This window comes from Bos grunniens, chromosome 19, assembly GCF_055505025.1.
Source record: "Bos grunniens cultivar Pamir isolate PY7600 chromosome 19, Bosgru_T2T1.0, whole genome shotgun sequence".
NCBI classification, from domain to species: domain Eukaryota; kingdom Metazoa; phylum Chordata; class Mammalia; order Artiodactyla; family Bovidae; genus Bos; species Bos grunniens.
Window position 1 is genome coordinate 10,712,651 of NC_141183.1, and position 17,723 is coordinate 10,730,373.

A 17,723-nucleotide genomic window follows, 5' to 3' on the forward strand; every position below is an offset into this window, starting at 1 on the left:
CCACAGAACCCTGGAAGCTGGGAGCATAGCCCCTGCAGACACAGACAAGGCTAGCCCAGAGCTCCTGTTCCCCTGTTTATTGGATGTTTGACCTTGGACTGGTTACTTGAGCCTCTAAGCCTTCATTTTACCATCCGTGAGACAGGGACAGTGATGGGACCTAGCTTATGGGAGACTGTGTGAATTAAATGAGATGACCTCCTGAAGTACCCCCCACAGGTGGTGGGCACTCATTCCATGTTAGCTGTTAACAGCAACTGCAAGGGGAAGAGAGGAAAAGGAGGGTGCAGGGGGCGGGGGTGCATCTGAACTATGGCCACAGGAAATGGACACTTGCATCCGAGAATATCCGCCCTTAGTACTATTTCCTCTTTAGAGTCTTCGCCTTCTCAGATGAGCTGCAAACATAACATGGAACCATAGAAGCAACTTGATTAAAAAAGCATCAGGATTTGGTTCTGTACAAATGCAGGCACAGCTCTTATCTCTCTCCTGTCCCAATGCCAGCCTTGGTGAACCAGGATAAAGCTGGAGAGGCTGAGGCTGAGTTTCCAGGTCAATGGGTTATCTACCAAGCTGGTGGTGAGGGCACAATGCAAAGGGCTGGTGGTGTACACTGGGTTATAGAGGGCGTGGGGGCGAGGGGAGGGAGACATAGCAGTCAGTTCAGAGGTAAACATCACTGGGTATCTATTCTTTGGTCAAGCCGAGGCTCTCAGCCAGAAGTCGTTAGAAGGCATCTGAATCTGACTTGTGGATACACAAGTGCTTCTCTCTTTGCAAGGAGTCAGCTTCAGCTCTATGCTCAAGGCTCAGCCCCAAAGGTTTGTTTGGAGAAAAGATAGAACTCTGGGTTTCCTAGTGTGCAAGGTTAAGATCCCAGAATCATCTGAACTTGGACTCAAAGTGAGGGTTTAGGAAAAGTGAGGGCTTAGGACCCCTTGCTTGTGAAAGTTGGGCATTGACAAACATCTCTGCCCTCCATTAGGAAGAAGCAGCCTACATCTGTGACAAAGATCTGTCACAAAGCCTACATCTGGGCTACTGGGCTCTCCTCCCCTGTCCCGATGCCAGGGCCCCTGGCCCTATTTGAGTGTTCCTGAGCCTTGGACAGGTCTATGTCTGAGAAGTCAGGGAGGGGCGAGTTGCTGTGGTGTACCTCTCTGCAGGGTGACAGCAGACCACCTGATTGATTCTAGAGTCAGTACAGAACTGGGCAGTGGCCAGGTGAGCTGGACAAGCTGTTTAGCCATCAGAACCTCAGACTCTCATCCCACAGGGACACTTGACCTCTGTGGGGTCTGATTGGAACAAGATGCTTAAGTGGCCCCAGCCAACAAGAGTCCTGTCCCTCCTGGGGACACTCTTGAGTCTCTGCCAGTTGGGCATCTTGCTGCCCCTCCTGACCTATCCATTTGCCTCTGTCCTATTGCTGGTCTTCTGAACTTAGGTTCCAAGCTGTTCCAAGGACCATCCTGCTCAAAGATCTCCCCCAGGAGGTCCACCACCGGGCCCAGTTTTCAAGGCCTCAAGCCACCTGCAAGCCACACCTTTCTGCAAATGGTAGTGGAGCAGTTTCCTTCTCTACTCACCAACAGTGCCATCCTCTACCTCCCCTCCCCTGTTGCCCAGGCTCAGCTTCGCAAAGGCCACCCACTCGGCAGGAGGGGCACCCCTAGGGGCTAAGGCTCACTCCCAAGTCACCACCTGTGCAGACCTGAACAAGGGGTTCCCCTTCTTACTCCGAATTTTTGTTCTCTTCTACAAGAAAAACAGGGAGACAAAATCCACGCCTGGCATGTGCCTTTGTGTACCAGTCAGTGAAGGACAGGCCCAATTCTAGTGCTGAGCAGGCAGTTTGCCAGGAGCAGTCAAGATTACCCCTCCCTCCACTCCCAGGGTGGCAAAGGGCATTCATTACGTAGAAGGGGGAGGGGGAGCGTTTAACTCACTCTAAAGGGGACTGGGGTGATGGGGACAGTGGGAGGGACAATTCACAAAAGCCAGGGCTAGAAACTCCCAACGGTTTGTTTTTTTCAGAGCTTCCCTTCCTTCCCTCCCCTCCCCCCCGCTAGGCTCCCCTCCCCCACCTCCAGCCGCTTGGTGGCCTGCAGCCAACACTGGCCACACTGTCCGCATTCAGGCCTCCCGCCCTCCTGGCCTTCTATCTCTTCTCCTGGCCTTCCCAACACTGTGCTCTCTCGCCACCTCTCCACCCACCCCCCCACCCCCCCATTATGAACCGCGTTGACCTCTTCCGCCCTGGCGGCCAGCAGAGGCTAGGCTCTTCAGTCCCAGGCTGGCAGGCAAGGGACTTGGGGGCCAGCAACAGCCTCGCGCCTACCAGGCCCTCAGTCCCGTGGCCCCTGGCCCTGCTCGGGCCACCCCAGCCAGGAGGAAGATCGCTGCGTCTGCAGAAAGCTGGCCAAGGCCGGCCGCAGCAGTCCCGGGTCTCGGCTTCCTGGCCTGGGGGAGCTGCACCTCGGAGTTCGAGTTCGGCCCATTCCCCTCGTTCCCTGGGGACCCTTAACCCCTTCCTGCGTGGGGAAACCAGGGGCCACTGCCTAGCCACCCAAAGCAAAGCAGGATGGGTGAGATGGGGTCCCACATTTCCCTGCTCACTCAGGAATCGGGGAACGGCAAGGCCTTGCTCTCGCAGGCCTTTTCCCCCTCCCACAACCCATCCACCTCGCGGGAAGCCCCCCGCCCCCTGCCCTGGCCGCGTTCGCGGCGCCTCCAGTCGCGGCTTCTGGCCTGGTGGTTTCCGGGGAGAGAGCCTGGCAGAGAAAGAGCCTCGGCAGCTTCCTCGGTGGGGCGGGGCCAGCGATGGCAGCGAGGGACGCTGGAGAGGGTGGGAAGGTCCCCTCCTTGCGGAACCTGCCCTACCGGGCAGGGATTATTAGGAAGGAACACCCCTGCCGCACCAGGGCCAGCGCCAGGGTGTGTTGCGTCCTGGGGGGTGAGGGGCAAAAATCAGCAGGTGCCGGGTGGGCTTGGCGCGGGGGTTGGGGGTTAGCCCCACCCACGTCTCGGTGCAGCTCAAGCACCCGTGCAACCCTCCCCCCACTATGCAGATCCCGAGTTTGCCCTCGCGGTGGGCAGCCAAGGCCCGAAAACTCTTGAGAGCGGGGGCGACGCCAGCACAGCCCCCCCGCAGGAATTCCCCTCTCCTTTGGAGAGCCTCTCGACTTCCGGGGAGCGGGGTCACTCCCCGGGTGCGGGCGCCTCTGCTCGTGAAACCAGTTCACTTTGCTTTTGCAAAAGTTTATCGCAGGATGCGATAGGTCCTCCCACCCCAACCCCCGCCCCCCGCCCGACCTAAGGCGGAAGTAGGGTGCGGAGAGGGGGTCCAGCCGCCGCCCACACCCCCCTCCCCCCGTCTCTGACGTTCCCTCTTAGCTAATCTCAAACAGCGAAAGTGCACCTTCAACATCTCCATTTAATATTTACATTCAAGCAGGTAATAATTGGAAGCTTATAGTTTAGACATTTCTAGTAGCAGCAGTTTCTAGAGAGCTCGTTTAGCCTTTTAACAAACTTTTTTTTTTGTTTTGCACATAGAAACAACACATCCATGTGTACAGTATCAAAAAATATATACCAAGGTTACTGGTATTGCAGTTCCTGGAAGGGGAGGAAATGAAATCAACCGAAATACTGAATGAACGGGTAGAAAGGCCAACAGAAAATAGTTCGTCTGATATAGAATATAACATGATCTAGAAGAAACTCCATAAATCTAGGTTTTTATATTTCAATATATAAATACCTACAAATAAATATATATATATCAGCCCGAAGGGGGTGGTGGGCCTTTTGAGCTCAAACAATACATTTCAATATAACACCACGTACAAACGGGAGTAAAGTCTGCACTTGACAAGTTAGCACGGTTAAAATATAATACTATAACTCTTAGACCGCCGCGAGTGGCTGCCCTGTCAGTCCCGGAGGTCCACGAGAGGAGGGGGTGCGGCAGATGAGGGCGAGACCCGCAGGCACGGCGTGGAAGGTGCCAGTGTGGGCCGGGCGCTCCAGCCAAGACCCGGCAGAGGGACGCGGTTGCCGCGGCTTCGGCCGTTTTCGCGCTGGGGCCGGGCCGGGAGCTCCCGCAGTTGCAGAGAAGTCCGTCCCCAGGCCCCAGGTGTTAAGCCCCAGAGGGTGAAGCGCTTCCTCTTCCGACGCCCTTCGGCTACACCGTCACGTACTCCTTGAACGTGACGGTGAGGCAGTTCGCGGTGACGTCGGTGATAATTATATTCCCAAAGAAGGGCTTGAACTCGCTCAGTGGCTCCTCGGGTTCGTCCTGGGCCTCGGTCGGGGGCTTCTCGGCCGCTGTTGCCGGCGCAGCAGCCACCGCCGCGGTCGCGGGCGCCTCAGGCTTCACCGGCAGGGCGCTGGGCGGCTCCCCGGCCTCGCTGCGCGTCTTGACGCAGCGCAAGTCTATGGGTTCGTCTAGGTCTGAGTCCAGCAGGATGACCTCCGGTTGCGGGAGGGCGGCGGCGGGGGGCACGTCCGCAGGGCGCTCCGCGGCGGGGCTGCCCCCCAGGCAGGTGGGGGTGCTGATGCTGCGCGCCGTTAGACGCTTCTTGCAGGGTTCTCGCTCGCTGTGGGTCTCGGAGAGGCAGCGCTTGCGCGCATGGGAGAGATTTAGGTCGACGGCGTGGTGATGGTGGTGGTGGTGGTGGTGGTGGTGATGGTGGGAGGGCGGGTGTGTGCTGCGGGCCGGGTCCCAGGCCAGCAGGTCGGGCTTGGTAGTGAGTTGCAGAGGCTGCTCGCTGAAGGCCTCCTTGGTCGGGGAGAGCTTGCGAGAGCCGGCATCTTGGGACTGCGGGTCCCCGGTCCCCGGCGCCTCCTCCTCCCTCCTCTTGGAGGGCGTTTCCGCCTTCTTCTCCTCCGCCCCCGCGGCCTTTTTGAAAGTCCTGTCTGCCGGGGGGTGACGCTCCTCAGCAGCCCGTTTCTTGTGGCTGGGGGAACGCGCCTCGCCCTCGGCTGCCTCCCCGGACTTGATCTTCACCGCCTGCATGCCGTTCTCCATGTACTTGCTCATCACGATCACGATGCGGCCGTTCTTGTTCTTGTTTTTGACGATCTTCATCTTGCCCCCAATCCCATTGCCCGTCACTGCCTCCTTGGGGGCCGGCGTCATCCCGTTGGGGGGACCCTTCTCGGAGCCCTTGCCTGGAGCCCCGGCCGTACCGGCCAGGGGCTTCACGGCTCCCAGGTAGCCCTTGGCTCCCCCGCCGTGGGGCCACTTATCGGGCGGGTGGCTCTTGGAGCCTAGGTCCGGGCAGGTGGGACTGGGCGCCTCCTTGTGGCCGCCCTGGTACTGCAGGTCATACATTTTGGGGTCCGGCTGGTAGGGGTGGTGCTTTTTGCTGTTGAGCTGGTAGTAGTATTTACCGCTCTTGCCTGGCGGTGGGGGCTTGCCCGCTCGCTCCTTGCTGTGCGGCTGGTACTGGTGGTGCTTCTTGCTGTTGAGCTCGTATTGGTGCCCCTGGCCCTTGCCCTGACCGCCCAGCTCCAACTTGGCGCGGTTGTCAGCGGAGGAGTCCTGGAGTCCAGTCAGCACATTGGAACGACGGGCAAAGGTAGGTACCTGGGGGGGACGGGGTGGGAATGGAGGGAGAGGTAAGAGGAGGGATAAGACCAGCCCCAGAGCAAGCCTCCAGCATCAGGAGTGTCCCAGCCCCTACCAGGTCGGGGAAGGGTGTGGGAAGTCAAGATGAAATGGAATTGGGCGCTTCAGAGGAACTCCCCCCGACTTCCAAGCCTGGAGGCACCTCAGGTGGCAACGTCAAGGGAATAAGTCGTGGTTGGCCCTGGGGCCCGGGAGTGTATTCACCTGCACCACCAGCGGTTTGGGCTTCGGCCCTCTCTTCCGGTATCCCATCAGCTGCTCCTGCCGTTCCCTGCGGAGAGGGAACAGAGGGCAGGGCTGTTAGCCTCAGTTACTTCCCCTCCGGCTCTGCCCCCACTGTGGTGAGCCATGAAGCCAGCAAGAACCAGAGGGAACAAGGGCTCAGGGCAGAAGGTTGCCTCTACTGTCAGTTGGACGCCTCAGTCCGGTTCCAGAGTGCCACTTTACCGCAGCACCACCCTTATCTGCCCAAGGGGCCCTCTCCAAAGGGCTCTCCCACCTCAGATGTCCATACCTGAAATGGGGCCCCCACAGCCCTGAATCTTTGCCCGCAGCTTGACACTGGGCAGCTTGGCACTGGTGCCCACAGCCTTGGGCCCATGGCCCTGCACAAAACGCAGTGCGCTCGGGGGTCCAGGGGATGAAAACCAAGTCCAAATGAGGTGAGCGTCAACCGAGTGCCTCCCCGTCAGAGGCACGGGATGCTAATGACCTCATTAAGATTCAGATAACGAGTGCCGCCGGCAGAAGGGAGGACTCGTTTTCTTAAAGGCCAGGCACTAAACAGGGGGAGGGGCTGCGCCCTTGTTTACACAGCGGCAAATGAGCCAATTAGGGGCTGGGGGCGGGGGCCGGACACCGAGGCCAGGGCCTGGCCAGGTTCGCAGCCACCAGGTGAACCAGCTCTGGTACGGCTGGGGCGGAGCTGCCGGGCGGGGAGACGCACAGAAGCACCGCCTACTCGACAAGCCCGGGTTCCCAGCTTCCCTTGATTTCCAAATTATTAATAAAGCCCGTGGGCGGTGGCGCTGGTCAATACAGCTGTCTGGCTTTCGCTGGCAGCCTGGTGGAGGATGATCCGAGGTTGGGAGGGTGGTCCTAGCACTGCCCAACCCTCCATGGCAGAAGCGAGTGCCTCTCCAGCGTAGGCCAAAGTTGCAGCCCATTCCAGACCCTAGGCAACCCCTCTACCCTTGGGCTAACCCAGAGGAATTCTGTCATGCCTGGGGCCCCGGCTGGGGCCTGATTCCAAAGTTGCATGGCATTGCAACAGCCTGCGTTTTAAATCTTCGGGGACCCATTATGCAACATGGCATCAGCCGCTGACATGGTTACAGGCTGGTGAACTCCCAGGTGGAACCCGGGCAGGATCCCTTCTCGGCGCCCTCCTGCGTCAGGAGAGCAACTTCCCTGATGGTCTCTCCTTCCAAGGGGCTAGAGTTTACAGTTTTAGAGGCAAACGCGCCACAGGAAATAATGCAAAATAAAAGGGGGAGAGGGGATGGAAGGCCGCGGTGTGGCCCAGCTCCGCGGGCTCCTGCTGCTCCGCCCCTCCTCGATCGCCCTTCCCCCTTCTGTCCTCCCGAAACAGAGAACCACGGCCACCGGTGGTGAATCCAGCTGCAGCAGCTGCAGCGTGACAAGCATCTGTGCGCGCGACGAACCCCTCGTCAGAAGCCACCCCTCCACCACCAGGCAGTGCCCACCCCACAACCGGTGGGCCAAGCTCCCCCTGCCCTGAGAATGGGGGCCAGACCCACCAAGTAGCCTAGTGGGAGATGTGAAGGGCACGCAGTGCCAGACACAATCTGGCCCCGGTCGACCCCAAGCTCCCTGGGGAGTGAGGGTGCCGGCTTAAGGTCTTGTAAACTTTTCTCCAGTCCCCAACAGGTTAAGTTCAGTTCTGTGACGTCCGGAGGTTTCACAATGCCAGCTCCCTTGGAGCTGCCCCGAGAGCTGCCCGTGCCAAGCGGCCAGTGGCAGCAGGAAAGCAACACCTAGGCTCCGGGGGTGGGGCTCCAAGGTAGCCACGGGAGGGGGCCGGCAGGGAACCGAGGCGCAGCCCCAACTTCTCCGCGCAGCTGTAGGGCCACCCGCAAGCGCCCTTCCCGCAGTTCCCCCAAACACAAGCCTCTCCTTCTCCGGGCCTGCCCCGCCCCCACCCCAAGCTGCAGCAACCGCCAAGGACGTTGGTTAGAGGAGCCGAGGCCCCAGTCGTGCCTGTTCAGACCCGGGGGAGGGGACTCCTGCCAATCCCCCTCCCGGCCCTTTCCCCCTGTCCTGTTGCAGCGCTGGCCCACTCTCCCATTCCCATATACGGTCACGGCTGCCGGCGGCGGGTGCTTGGGGGACGCTCACCTGTTCTGGAAGGCGATCAGCAGCCGGGGATCCAGGATGTTCTCCTCGGGTTCCCACGTGTTATATCTTGCAAGGGAAAAGGGAGGGGGACACGGCGTAAAAAAAAAAAAACCGAGCCAGCTTTGTGGCCTCCAGGTGGGGAATGACATAAGGCCCTACTCTGTCTTCATGAACTGAAAGCTATTTAGCTGTGGACGTGGGGGGTGGAGAGTAAATTTCTGCAGGCCTGACACGGTCCCTGATACACCCTCCCCAAGTCAAAATAAACACACAAGGGCAGGAAGAAAGGGGAGGGGTAAGGAAAATGAAACTAGCAGTTTATTTTGCAGTTGTCAAGAATTTTAAGCATGTTACTGCGACATGTTCCAAAGCCACTTTGCTCACCAGGAATCCTGCGTGCAAAGCAGCCAAAATGCAAAGTCGCAGTCCCCTCCTCCTCTCCCCAGCCCCGAGTCTCCGCGAGGGCTTCAGCCATTCTCTATTTGACCCCTAATCCGATCACCGTCAGCCACGCGGCCCCCCCACACCCCCTCACGGCCCTGGAGCCCGCTGTCACGGGCAAGCTACCCCCAAATACTCAGCAACACAAAAATATGCCTCTGTGTGTGTGTGTGTGAGAGAGAGTGTGTGTGCGTGTGCCTGCGCGTCTGTCTCCATCCGGTGCCTTCGCATTTCAAATTAAAAAAAAAAAAAAAATTCCCCACCAAAAGCGCCGCAGTGACAGTTCCCAACATTTTCTGCCTTTTTTCTTCCTCTCCCTGCACCACTAGGAGGGAAGAGGCACACAATTGCATTTTCGTCGCTTTTTAATTTTTTTTTTTTTTTTGGTTTTGCAATATGGAGCCGTTCGGTGGAGGGAAAGGGGAAAGGAGCCATTTTCTGCTGCACATCAGTCAGTGCCTGCGCCCTCCCTCCCTCCGCCGGCCTCCCCGGCTCGGCCCCGCGTCTCTCCAGCTCCTCCGGCTCCTTTTAGTGCATAAATTAGTGATGGCATTTCCCGGAGAGCGGAGTACAACACAGGGCGCCGGGCTCGAGCTCGGCGGCTCGGCTTCCCCAGTGCCTGCCACCGACTTCCCCACCCCCTCCTCCCTCCACCCCACCTCCACCCCGCCTCCCGTCCGCTCCCCCCCACCACCCCACCAGCCCGGCTGGTCCGGAGCCCGGGAGCCCCGCGCCTCGGCACCAGGCTCCCCCGCCCCTCGGCCGCTACTTACTTGGGGGACCAGCCTCTCCATTTCACCAGATACTCCACTCTGCCCTGAGGGGGGGAAGAGACAGCACTCCATCAGCTTCCGCGGGATCCCCGGCCCCGGCCCGCAGCCTCCCCACCCCCCTCCCCGCCTCCCCGCGGGCTGCTCCGGCTGCCGCTCCCCCGCCGCCTCGCCGCCGCCCCCGCGCCGCCCTACCTTGCGGATCCGCTTCTTCTCGATGCTCTCCACCGCGAAGACGTGCTCGCCAACAGCTGGCAGCTCCATGGCCGAACCGGAGCGCGCCGGGGCGCGGGCGGCCGGCGCGGCTGCAGACGCTGCTGGCTCCCGCCGGCGCCCCGCTGCCGCCCCGGCCGAGGAGCCCCTGCCGCCCGCGCCGCCGCCGCCGCCGCCGCCACTCGTCCTGCACAGCCCGGCCGCCCGCCGCTGCCCGCGCCCGCCCCAGCTCCCGGCTCGCGCTCGCTGAGACAACTGAGCCCGGGCCGCGGCTGCACAAGAACTCATGCAAATCCGGACGTCAGCGGGCGGGGCCTCGCCGGGCCCTGTACGGCGTCAGGGGGCGGGCCGCGGCCGGGATTGGCGCAGCCCGGCCTACCGGAGGCCCCGGGCCTGGGCGGCGGGCGGGGCGGGGCGGGGGGGAGGAAGGGCGCGGGAGGGGGCCAGGAGGAGGAGGGCGTCGGGGAGGTGCAGGGGGAGGGATCGTAGAGCCTGGGAGAAGGACGCTGGAGGGAGGGAACGGGACCGGGCCGGAGAGAGGTGTGTCGGCGGGGGGCCGAGGCGGGGGTGAAGAGCATGGCGGGGCCGCGAGGGTCTGGCTGCGACCCCTCGCCTGCGGCCTAGCGTTTTGGCCTGCCCCCTTCGCCTCTCATTCTCAGCGTGCACTGCCCGGGGACCCCTGCCGGGGGCCACGGGAGCATCCACTGCAGTTTCCATTTGCACCGAATTGCGTCATGTGCAGACTCCCAGGGGGTCGCCGGCAGGGGGCGGAATCGGAGTCGGGGCAGCTCGAGGACCCCCCCATCCCCGCCCCCGGGTCCCGCCGCCCCGCCTGGCCCCGCCCCACGAGGCTGAGGGCATTTAGGAAGGCGAGGAATGGAAGAGAAAGAATAGGGAGGAGAGAGAGGACTGGGTGCAAAGGATCGCCAGGGAGAAGAGCGCCGAGAGGAGAAAGGGGATAGAGGAGCAGCCAGCCTGGAGCCCTAGAGCTCAGGAACCCTACCAAAGTGTTCTCGATCCCTCCCCGAATCCTGCTGGGCTCCTAATTTACCCTCAGTCCTGTCTTTGGCGGGGCGAGGGTGGGAGGTCCACTTTCCAGCAGCAACCCTCCACCCCCACCCCGCGGCCAACACGGCGTGAGGCAGGGAGGACAAAGAGGGGACGAAGAGGATGTCCAGGTCTATTTGGGGGCCCGAGAGGACTTGGTGGGGTCCCGGGAAGGGCTTCGAAAAGAGAAGGCAGGGAAGGCCAAGAAAGGGTTGAAACTGAACAGGGCACAGCGGGGCCGCACGAAAGGGAGGCGAATGGAATGGCCGAGGAGCCAAGCGCTGGTTACGAATTCGCGCTCCCTGGTCCCCGGCCGGCAGCCACGGCCGAGCCGAGGCCCTTCCGATCCGGCCGGAGTAGCCACCGAGTGTGAAGTTTAGCACCTCCGGCGGCGAGACGGCGCGTTCCGGCGTGCAGCTTCGGCGTCCGGCTGGGGGAGCTGCTGCGCCCCACGCGGCCTCCCGAGGGCGCCGCCCGCGGGGCCGCAAGCTCTGTGGGGTCGGAGTGAGAATGGGGGGGACCTTAGGAGGGGGCAGAGCGACCCGAGTGACAGGGGCAGGGGTGCGCGCACACGGGGGTGTGTCCGGGCCCCAGGCTCCGGGCCCTTGAAGGACCGGCAGCAGGAAGCTTGCGCAATCTCTTGGCTGAGCGTCCGTGGAAGAAAGGAAAGGAGCAAAAGCCGAGCGAGAGTGGAACGAGCGAGGGGGGCGGGCAAAGAGCCATCCGGGTCTCCGCTCCCGCCCTGACACAAGTCCCGGAATGCTGGGTGGGGACTGCGCCGGGGCTCGAGCGGACGGGGGGAGGGGCGAGGTGCGGAAGCGAACCCCCCAAAGCCTGTTTTGGGCTCCTTTTCTCCCAGGAATCCAGGAGAAGCCTGGAAATGGTCTGGTGTTTCAGGACGCACACATGGACTCCACCATTTCACCACCACCTCGCAGCTCCCGTGGCTGGGCGGCTTCTGCTGTCTTGGCAGCCGCTGCCCAAGTCTGGAGGGGTTGGGGGGGGGTCGCGGGGATCCCTTTCTGGCTGCCCCAGAGAGGGGCTCGGTCTGCAGCGACTGCCCTCTTACAAGCTTGAGGCACAAACACAAGATTTCCCCGAGAAGGTGTTGGCGGGCGCGCCTGCCTGGGTGGGGGCGAAGCCTTCCGGTAGTCCTGGGGAAAGGGGGCTCTCTGGGTTTATAGAAGCTGGGAGGGGGACGCAGGAAAAGGTTTTCCTCCTCCTGTTGTGTTTTGAGCTTTTTCCTGACCCTCGTGTCCAGGACGAGGAGCTCTCGTGTGGGACAACTTGACCGTAGAAGGGGAAGGGTCCCTGAAGTTGGAGGAGGAAGCGCTGTCATCGCGACAGTCACTCTTCCGAACTGAGCCTACCAAACGGCCACGCCGTCGGCAATGTCAGTCTGTCGGGAGATCTGGAGCGACCTCGTCCAGGACAGTCCCTTCGTCCAGGGAGGGTCTGAGCTTCCCGACACTCCGCCCGCCCCCTCCCTAGAAAACCCCCCGAAAATTTTTTCCAATGGGTGTTTCCGAGGCGTCCCGGGCAGGGGGGCGCCGAGGGAGGGCGAGCGGCCGCTACAGCCTCCGCGCCGCCAGGGGCGTCGGACTCCGCGGGCAACGGCTCAGCTCGTTCTGCCCGCGCCCCTCCGGGGCCCCCGCTCGGGATCTCGGGGGCCACGGGATGGCACCCGGTGCCCCGACGGCGAATTTGCGCAGGAGCCGAGCTGGCTTTGCTGCCGAGCTAGGGAGGATGGGTGGCTCCCACCGGCCAACACGGCGGGTCTTTTCTGGAGCTGCCGGTGTGACCATGCGAGCAGCCGCAGTCTCCCCAACACTTCGGGAGGGGACGCCCAGAAGCTCCTCGGAAGTCCCGGGAGTCCCCGGCCGCCCCCGCTCCCGGCTTGGAAAGTGACCGAAATACACAAGCCGAACCGGGGAACTCGCGTGGTTGTTTCTTTCGTCCTGGCGGTGGGTGGGCCAACGTGGAGAGAGGCCGACTCCCCGAGAGCCGGAGCCTTGTCTCGCAGACCGGCCCTAGACCACCGCTCATCTACAGGCGGGTGTGGGGTGAAGCTCAGGTCCTCCGGGCTGTGAATAGGCTACAGGGAGAAGGAAGGGACAGAAACTGAAGGGTGGGGAACGGTGAGCCCTCGAAGCTCCCCCGCTGTGCCCTGCAAGCCTCTCCTGGAAAATCTCCCGTGGGGCCTCCCCTACAATCCCACCCGGTCTTGGCCCCTCCGAGGGAGTCGCAGACAAGTGGAGCTCTAAATACGGGATTCCCAGAGCCTTCAGCTGGGGCCCCTGCCTCCAACCCGGGATATCCCGAGCCCACGGGGAATCCCGGAGAAGGGTCGTCGGCCTGCGCTTTTGATGCTGCCCTCTTCCAGCCGGAGGCAGATCGCACACCTTGGTTCCCCTGAAGGGCAGAAGTCCTCTGGGTGCCACCTCGGGCTGGGGCCCCTAGGGGCCCTCAAGGGCCCCAAGAGAGGAGCGGTGCTTTCTTGAGGAGCTCAGGCTCCCGCCCGAGGGCAGAGGGCCGGAAGAGCAGACCCTGGAGCAGCCTGGAAAAATTTAACGGCCTTGGACCCGAGGGTGGTCACTGACAATTCGGATCCCCAAGGGGCCTGACCCATGTCAACTCAGGGAAACAAACGACTTCTTAAAGAAACTCTCTCTGAATGGATGCTCTCTGCCAGGAGATGCCACCACCCGCCCACGGAGCCCCGGTCTGGGCTCTGCCCGGAAGGGGCCGCCTGAGACTTCCCCAGCTAGTCCCCCACTAAGAAAGCCCTCTACTTAGTGTGACTTTTTAGGCTCCCCGACGTGGATTTTGAGTAGCTGAGGGAGAATTTACTAGCAATGTCTACAAAATCTGCCCAGGCATTGACCATAGAGTTCATTTCTCTCTTCTGTTCTTAGTAGGGGAACCTGTCTTTGACTTCAGCTCTGGCATATGTAATTTTGCATTTTAGCGCTGGCTTTGGGGGAGCTGGCCTGGTGGGACGGTGTATGTGTGTGTGTGGGGGGGTGTTGTTATTGATGGCGGTGAGGAGACCAGGGAGGCTGTGTGGGATCCGGAAGGCTGCCCCGTGCACCTTCTCCGAGGGATGATGATTTTGTCCCTAAGGGCGCCCCTCCGCCCTCTGAGGCCCCACACCCATGTTTCTGCTCATTGTCGCACGGCCCGCCAAGGATCGGCTTTCATTTCGGTGGTGAAGCCCCTGACGCCCCCGCGTCCGTCTGCAGAGAGCCGCTTGGAGCTGGAGCTGGGGTTCCAGGTGGGAAGGCCAGGCAGGGTGAACGGTCGGGGAACGGATCTGGCGCGCTGCAAGGTCGTGGCCCCTTGGGGCAAGCCTTGGGGCCACATTGACCGCCGCAGGGCCGCGCCTCCGCATTGCGGTACGCGGGGGTCGCCGGGGCCGAAGCGGGACGCGTCGTTTTCTAAGACGTCGGCTGGTCCACCCCCTCCCAACATCAGGGCAGCTTCCCAGGTTCTTCGCTAGGAGAAGCCCACTCAGCCCCGGTCCCAAGCTCGGTCGCAGGGCTCCCGCCCGCCTGGAGATAGGCGCCCTCAGGATCCACATTTCAAATATGATCTTTGGTGTCTCTTCCACCGCCTGCCGCCGCCGCCGCGCACACACAACGGCCTCTGCGCGCTGTGTGTTCTTCATTTGGGGTTCGTTTGCCCAAGGACTCCCCGCAGGTCTCCAGTGCCTACGAGGTTCTCCCCACTTACACTCGCCCCTGCGTTTTGCTCTCGGGTGCTTCCTTTGCGCCCCCCAAACCCTGCGGGGCCCACACACAAGGCAGATTTCTTTCTTTCCTTTTTCCAACCAAGAGCTGCTGCAGCAAACCCCGGAATGAAATTAAAATCTCCAGGCGCACCCCGAAGTTGTAGTCAGCCGAAGCGTAACTGCTACCCCACCCTCCCCCCAGCCCAGTGCGCGCCCCCGTCCCGGCCTCGCGGCGCGCTGAGGGTTAAGCGCGCGCAGGAGTGGGTAGTTGGCGACGGAGGAGGAGCGGGGGTGGGGTGGCGAGCGCCGCGGCCGGGGAAGCTGGGCTCGCTCTCCTCCCCCTCATCGTCCCAGCCAACCCAGGAGTGGCGAGGCCGGAGCGATCGGAAGGAGCCGGTCGGTCTCCGCCTTCGCGGCTGGCCTGGAGCCGGGTCCGGCCGCGGCCCGCAACCGCCAGGACGCTGCTCCGAGGCCGCGTCCTGCGTAGCCAGGGTGGGGGAGGGGGCGGTGGCTCCGGAGCCGCGGCGGCGCGTCGCCAGCCAGCCGATCGATCCCCAGGGGCCGGAGCGCCGCAAGCTCCGCTGGACACCTGGGGCGGGGGTGTCCCTGCAGGATCAAAGGGAGAACGGAGGGGGTGCTCAGGGATCCGGTGACCGTGGGATGGCGGCCGGGAGGGCCCAGCCAGAGCACGGTTCTGCCTGTGCTGAGGGGGCCAAGGACTGGGGGCGGGTGGTAACGCCTCGGGGGCACCCCCACCCCCCCTCCAAATCCTGTATTGTCGGTATCGGGGCCGGCTTTGGCCACTTCCGGAGCTGAATCTGGCTGCCCTGAAACTTGGTCTCTCCGCGTCCACGTTCCCACCCCACCCCCACTCCCGACTACAAGGTCGTCGGACGTGGTCACCTAGTCCATTTCCTCCTCGCCCCGCCCTCCTGAATCCTGGTAGAAAACGGTAGGTATCTCTGCGACCCCACCTCCAGAAAGAACCCCCAGGTTTGTTCAAGAAGTCCTCCTGTCCAGCTTCTTCCGGAGGATCGCTTCCTGTGATTGTCCCCGAGGACCCCCAAAGAGTCCCCTTCGGTCCCGGGGGACCCCGGCAGCGGCCTCACCTGCCTGCTCCAGGTGCTTGGGCGGGGCCGGGGCAGGGGCACCGAGGAGCCTGCACTTGCTACGCCCTCCCCTAGGGGGCGGGCTCCCCTTGGGCTGGCTGGCAGCTGGGGCCTGCCGGAGCTGGCAGCCCTCCGCCCAGTTCCCGCGGCCCCCATAGCCCCACCTTCCCCGGAATGGGATGGAGATGTACACGTGGGGCGAAGTGCGGGTCTCACTGATGTAGGGGTGAGCAGAGGAGCCCCGCGCCCCCTGCTTCTGGCACAGCCCCACCCCTTCCCCTCACTCCGTCTGGGCTGCGAGGCTGCTGCCTGCCCAACCAGAAACAACCGGCACCAGAATGACTTTAAGCTTTAGGTACACCCCCTGCACACTCAGGACTAAACACTGCTCAGTGGTCAAGGCCATTGTTTCCCAAACCGACCCCTTGCTCAGTGCCCTTTCACTCACAGAGAGAAGTCGACAGGAGGAGAAGATATACTTTTTTTTTTTTTTTTCCGATTTGAGGTTTTTAAATGAATCTCAGGTCAAGAGCATCACAAAGCCCCTGATCTGCTATCAAAGGGCCAATAAGAAGTAAACTGATATTACAGTGCAGATTTCCCTAGAGAGCCAGCTGGCTTCATATAGGACCTGGGGTGGGGGCGGTGAGGGGATAGAGTAGAAACCCCACCAGGAACTCTCTTCCTTAAACTGAGGTTCAGTAAAAAATTAAAAAAATGTTGTCTTGGCTGACAAATGCCACCTCTTAAAAGTGCCCTGACCCTTCCCTGTAAGGGATACTCCCCTTGGTTGCTGACTGGGAGAGAGAATAAAACCTCAAGAGATGTTCTGGGAAGGGGGAAGGGACCTCAAGTCCTCTCCTCCTATGGAGACAATAGCCTTGAGAAAGGCAGGAGCTGAATTGAAATGTGTCAAGATTATTTCTATGCACTGAAGTCCCAAATAAAGTTCTGTATTTCATTTTTTCTGGGCTTAGACTGATGGATGGAGAAGGTAATGGCACCCCACTCCAGTACTCTTGCTTGGAAAATCCCATGGACGGAGGAGCCTGTTAGGCTGCAATCCATGGGGTCCCTAAGAGTCGGACACGACTGAGCAACTTCACTTTCACTTTTCACTTTCATGCATTGGAGAAGGAAATGGCAACCCACTCTAGTGTTCTTGCCTGGAGAATCCCAAGGACGGGGGAGCCTGGTGGGCTGCCGTCTATGGGGTCGCACAGAGTCGGACACGACTGAAGTGATTTAGCATAGCATAGCAGACTGATGGAAGGAGGAACATGGGGAGGGTGGCTATATGAATATGGGGTTAATGAAGGGCATGAGTGGGCCCACACAAGCCAGCCAGCTGTGTGCTTCTGGGTAGGGTCACTTCTCTATAAGGCTGGGAAGGCTCAGTGCCAGGGCCCACAATACTCTTAGGGGTCCACAAAAGTATTCTAATTTCTTTTTGTTGTTTTAAAATTGTAGTTAGTGCTAGTCATTCATGTCTGACACTTTGCGACCCCATGGACTATAGTCTGCCAGGTTCCTCTGTCCATGGGACTCTCCAGGCCAGAATACTGGAAGGAGTAGCCATTCCCTTCTGCAGGGGATCTTCCCAACCCAGAGATCGAATCCAGGTCTCCTGCGCTGGAGACAGATTCTTTGCCATCTTAGCCACTAGGGAAGCCCTAAAATTGTGGTAAAATATACCACATATATTTATGTACATGTGTAAAAACATAAAATTTAACATTTTAACCATTTTAAGTGTTTTGTGGCATTAAGTATATTCACATTGTTGTGCAGCCATCACCCCCATCCATCTCCAGAATTGTTCGTCTTCACAAACTGGAACTCTAACCATTAACCGACAGCTCCTCCTTCTGTTCCCCCCAGTCCCTGACAACCACTGTTCTACTTTCTGTCTTTGTGAATTTGACTGCTTTGTTCTTTATGTAAATGGAATCATCCAGTGTTTGTCCTTTTGTGTCTGGCTTACTTCATTTAACATAATGTCTTTGATATTCATCCATGTTGTTAGTATGTGTCAGAATTTCCTTCCTTTTTAAGGCTGAATTATATTCCACTCTATGTATATCTGCTGCTGCTGCTGCTAAGTCTCTTCAGTCGTGTCCAACTCTGTGCGACCCCATAGACGGCAGCCCACCAGGCTCCCCCATCCCTGGGATTCTCCAGGCAAGAACACTGGAGTGGGTTGCCATTTCTTTCTCCAGTGCATGAAAGTGAAAAGTGAAAGTGAAGTAGCTCAGTCGTGTCTGACTCTATGCGACCCCATGGACTGTAGCTCACCAGGCTCCTCCATCCGTGGGATTTTCCAAGCAAGAGTACTGGAGTGGGGTGCCATTGCCTTCTCTGCTATGTATATATAATTTCTTTTAAAATCAGAAAGAAAAAAGCTTAAGTTCAAG

General features: G+C 60.4%; 1 protein-coding gene across 1 annotated transcript; it reads right to left on the reverse strand.

Moving 5' to 3' along the window:
* Positions 1 to 3,419: 3,419 nt before the first annotated feature.
* Positions 3,420 to 9,726, reverse strand: CBX4 (chromobox 4). The gene is made up of 5 exons (XM_086356484.1): positions 9,406 to 9,726; positions 9,214 to 9,257; positions 8,000 to 8,065; positions 5,846 to 5,912; positions 3,420 to 5,599 (listed from the first exon to the last, which is right to left on the reverse strand). Exons 1-5 carry the CDS (start codon positions 9,709 to 9,711, stop codon positions 4,193 to 4,195), a joined length of 1,890 nt encoding a protein of 629 aa, XP_086212610.1. The 5' UTR covers positions 9,712 to 9,726; the 3' UTR covers positions 3,420 to 4,192.
* Between the last annotated feature and the right edge of the window lie 7,997 nt (positions 9,727 to 17,723).

Bases quoted from the DNA above. Each gene is read 5' to 3' on its own strand.
- CBX4 (XM_086356484.1), bottom strand. From the start codon at position 9,711: ATGAGTTCTTGTGCAGCCGCGGCCCGGGCTCAGTTGTCTCAGCGAGCG. The intron at 9,258-9,405 runs GTAGGGCGGCGC...TCCCCCCCTCAG, and splicing joins AGAAGAAGCGGATCCGCAAG to GGCAGAGTGGAGTATCTGGT. The intron at 5,600-5,845 runs GTGAATACACTC...CGTCCCCCCCAG, and splicing joins CCAAACCGCTGGTGGTGCAG to GTACCTACCTTTGCCCGTCG.